The sequence below is a fragment of the Peromyscus leucopus genome, chromosome 14, assembly GCF_004664715.2.
Source record: "Peromyscus leucopus breed LL Stock chromosome 14, UCI_PerLeu_2.1, whole genome shotgun sequence".
Taxonomy (NCBI): domain Eukaryota; kingdom Metazoa; phylum Chordata; class Mammalia; order Rodentia; family Cricetidae; genus Peromyscus; species Peromyscus leucopus.
Window position 1 is genome coordinate 81596032 of NC_051075.1, and position 4795 is coordinate 81600826.

General features: G+C 39.7%; 1 gene segment (V, D, J or C); it reads right to left on the reverse strand.

The window, feature by feature from the left end:
• Positions 1-1824: 1824 nt before the first annotated feature.
• On the reverse strand, positions 1825-2331 carry LOC114685214. The segment is given in 2 exon segments: positions 1825-2156; positions 2236-2331. Coding segments are annotated over 2 exon segments (363 nt in total).
• Positions 2332-4795: the final 2464 nt, after the last annotated feature.

A 4795-nucleotide genomic window follows, 5' to 3' on the forward strand; every position in this document is an offset into this window, starting at 1 on the left:
CTTCTTCATGTTCTTGCTTCTCTGAACATCTGGGAACACATTGCTGTTGCATAAAATAGACCTCCCACTCCTCCAGGTTCCTGCCATCCAGTGCTACCAGACTCCCTGGCTTTTCCAGAACCATTCATCCCTATGCTTCCAACTGCACTTGCAATTTACTGAACATCAAGATGCCTGCAAGGTTCTCACAGTCCCTGTGCCTCCTGTAATTATAAGCCTCATGACTATGCACCCAGCAGAGCTCACTCAAATTAGGGAAATTCAAACTTGGAGAGATACACAAGAAATCAAAGCAAGAGAGGACAATTACGTGGTATTCTGACACATGGTTAGTTCTGTTCAGGTAAACAGGAATACTGGATAACAGTTTCACAAAAGAAATTAATGTCTCAACATTACCATGACTTAATCTTCTGCTGAATGTTGTACAAGCCTGTAATGAAAAAATAAAGATGATTTTAACTAAAAGAAAGACTCACCAAACAATTTCAAATGTATGAGACTCAGAACAAAGGACATGATGATAACATAGGAGCATCTTTCAGGCAAAATGATCTATGGTAAAGGAAACAACCCATGTTTGGTAAAGGTAACATAATCATTGTCAGCACAGATGTTCTCTTTTGAAAAATATGATTCCTCAGATAATTGACATGATATCTCACATAGTGAGGAAAATATATCTATCACAACATTTCTATAAATTACAATGTAGACACATGGGGTATTGAGAATGGAATGTCATGTTTCTATTTCAACATTTCAGAAATTTTCTATAACAAATCAACGCAATAGAGAAAAGATCGAAAGAGAAAAAGAATTTGAGTCTGAATTTTATAAATTATCACATCAGGATCAGGCTTCTCTGGAGGAATATAACAAACTTGTAACTTGGACAATTGAAGCAAAAATAAAATCACAATTTACAACACATAAAGATGGGATTTTGCAATGTAATGAAGTCAATGATCATGAAAGCTAGAAAGAAAGAAATAATTATTGATTGCCACTAGAAATGTTGAGTGAAGTTGAAATAACCCTGCACTTACATCTGAGAACTTGGATCACAACAACCATGTCTAACCTACATCTGAAAATTCAGATTCAAGACTCAAATTTCACCTTTACTACCAGAACGTTTTCTTCCTAGATTTTCCTCTTACACTTAAAGTTGCCTTCTTATCATTTTTTCAGTGATAATATCTGAAAATATTCACGTGTGTGTGTGTGTGTGTGTGTGTGTGTGTGTGTTACATTTTACTGTATCATACCTTTGAAGACATGTTAGTATCCATTTCTTAGGCTATGTGTGTGTCTTACCTGCAAATAATCACATTCATTTGTGAGGCACCCAAGCAGACCTAAGGCAGGCACAGGTGTCTGTGGGTGATTGATGTCTACAGTGGCTGCTCTGCAGGGCAGCACTTCCCAGCACAGTTGTCTTCTCCATCTCTCCATTCTCATGTTCTAAGCCTGTAGACCACCACATTGTTCATCTTCTCTGACAACATGAAAGAGGCTGATGTTACTGTTTCTAATACATGATTTCAACATGTGGAAAGTTTGCTACATTTATATTGGGATGTGTTATAATAACTGTAGGTTTTATACCAAGTTAGTGGTGCTATACAATGCCCCCTCTCCTTTTTATGTGACTTCTCTCTCAACACAGCACTGAGAGTACTCCATCAAAGAACAGAAATCAATTTTCTGTGTGTCTAAAACCACTAACCTCATAATCCTACTGAAAGACCAAGGGCAGGATATTTTCTCTGTTGCTCTCTGGGCACAGCAGAACCACCTTCCCTCAGGGTTTCTGACACCCTCAGGATGTGGTTTTCATACTGTGTGTCTTGCACAGTAATACATGGCCGTGTCTTCGTTCTTGAGGCTACTGATCTGCAGGTACGCAGTGCTGACCGAAGTGTCCAAAGAGAAGACAAACCGACCTTTGAAGTCCTCAGCATATGTTGGATTCCCAGTGTTGGTGTTGATCCAGCCCATCCACTTCAGGCCCTGTCCTGGTGCCTGCTTCACCCAGTTCATTCCATAGCTTGTGAAGGTGTACCCTGAAGCCTTGCAGGAGATCTTCACTGACTGTCCAGGCTGTTTCAGCTCAGGTCCTGACTGCACCAGCTGAACCTGTGCTTGGACACCTGTGAAGAGAACATGGGAAAGTGAGGGGTCATGGAAATGTCTCAGTTTCCTCTGCAGCTCCAGGTTCTCGTGCCTTACTTTGGGCAGCTGCCAGCAGGAAAAGGAGCCTCCACACCCACTCCATGAGATATGAGTTTGGGGTACAGTAGTTTCCAGAGATTAATCAGTACTCCCTTGCTGGTGAGGGAGGAGAACCTCAGATTTCTACTCTAAAGGCTTTGCATAGGGCAGATTTGCATATGACCAGGCATTGAACAAAACCAGATATACAATCTAATATACAAGGATCCATATCCCTTTCAGTGTCTGGTGTTCATGTTTTCAGGTGGGTTGTGTTGTCCCCCTAGGCCTTAGCTTGAGCTGGGTTTATGCCATGATGTCCTCACTCATGTACAATCTTGCTGTTTGATCTTGTCTAACAGGGAAACAGTGGCCCAAACCTCCCATTCATCCTGTGCCTGTCCTATTCTGTGCTCAGACTCAGTGACTTTATCCTTTCCAGTGGAGACTGCTCTCTGCACACTGAGACCTCTGCAGCAGTCCTTCTTTGCCTATTGCTTCTAACTGGGTTCTTGAACCCTTAGGGTCCTCTGCACTCCCATATCAGTGTCTAACTGTTCTTGATGAGGCAGGTAGACATAAAGTGCATTTATATTTAAAATAATGAAGTATGTGTTCTTTACACAAGTCAATTAATAAAAGTTACAGATTTGAAAAATTATAAGGGGCATGTGGGGAAGTTTGGAGAAAATGATGTACTTATATTAATATAAAATTAAAACAGTATAATAAAAATAGTGAAGCAGACTTTATAATATAGAATAGTTGAAAGATCTGGTGAGGTGGATCAGTAGTTATGCACATGTACTTCTTTCCCAAAGACTTGATTTGATTTCTAGCACCCACATAGGGTAGCTAACAACCACTTATAATACTGGGTCCAGGGGGAGGCAAATCTTTCAGTCTCCTTGGGCACCTACACTCATGATCTATACCCACAAAAAGACATGGACACATCATTAGAATAATAAGACTTGAAAACAAAAAATAGTTTCATAATAATTTAACTTATGTGAAAAGTCTTAAATGAAAATATAAAATCTAGTTTTATTTTTGGTAGTATTGTAAGTGACAATAAATCTGTGTTCAAATATGAAGAAATTCCAGCACAGACCATCCATTCTGCATAATTTGAAACCTCATAAAAAACTTTTATTCATTTTAATCTCATTTCTCATCTTTTACAATCCAAAATTAACTGCACATCATTACGGGAATCTGAGTCTGCCTACTTTCATATTTGATGCTGGTAATGAGGTACAAAGAGCAATAATATATTGAGTGATTGAAACATACATAGCCTGGAGTTATCAGAAGCAGAGTTATGAACAGCTTTGGGGGTTGATTCTAGGGATGTCTTGCATCTGACCTAAAGTGAAGCAGTGTTGTTTGAATGTGGATGTTAGTATGTGCTGATAGTGTGGAGTAAGGACAGGCAATTATAACAGGATGAAAAGCAAAACAGTGGAGTGAGACAGGAAATGAAAGAAATGAGCAACAGTGTGCTGTGCACACAGACCTGACTTTGTGCTACACCATCCATGTTCTTGTAGCACAAATGCTATTTGTCTGAGGAAGTCAACAGTTATCAGCTTCAAAGTCCTGCAGTTTGTTCTGCACACTGGGCAGGGAGAGGAAGTCAAGGCTGACTGGACATCCTTTCTGGCCTTCTGTGCACCTGGCCCAAGGATACAACTGAAACTATAGAGATTTGGCGCCCCCTGAAGTATCACTGGCTCCCTGTAGTTTGCTGGTCTCACTCTGATGGTCAGAGCATCATGTTACTCCCTTATGTAAAACACTTTGTCAGGGATAAAATCCTGTCTCAAAGTCACTCCATGATTTAGACTAGAGGAAGATGAGATTGCAGAATTAAATAATTTTCTGATAATTTCAGATTATGACTTAAAATCATGTCTTTCTTTACTTCTGCTCTTGACATGTGGATAAGCATAGGTGACTTCTTGTGGCGAGTGAAACAGTTGGTTAACCAGGAACATTGAGATGTAGCCCTTGCCAGATACTGATGCGGTAGGGCAGGCAATGGCTCTGTGTGAGACAAAACTTCTCTTATAATAAATTAAGTAATTCCTTTTGTGATGTTAATTGATTTTTGGTCTGAGTGGACACAGCTGTGTCACAATTAGTGACTTAGCTTAGAGTGTTAGTCCTAGATGTGTCTATACATGTCTCACACAGGAGAAGAGATAGACATTTTAGTTTCTGGTGTCCTCTGCTTTTATCTATCTCACTGTGGCATCATCTCAGAGCCTCATTGAGAATCACATGAATGTTTTCCTCATGGAAGTATGCAGATATATTCAAGGTACCATTCTCAGGTTTATTAATTTCCATTCAAATCACTGTTTGTCATTTAAATCTATATGTTCATCATGCTCAAGCTTTGTGGAAAATTCACATGGGTAAACATTTCAATGATCAGAAACCTTTAAAGTTAAACCTTTTGCAAAGCTGGGGATGCCCTATCTCTCTACTTCCTAACATTACATCAGACTCAAAGAAAACTATGATCCCTTATTCACACCCCATGTTCCCAGGCCCTCCTCCTCATTTGCCT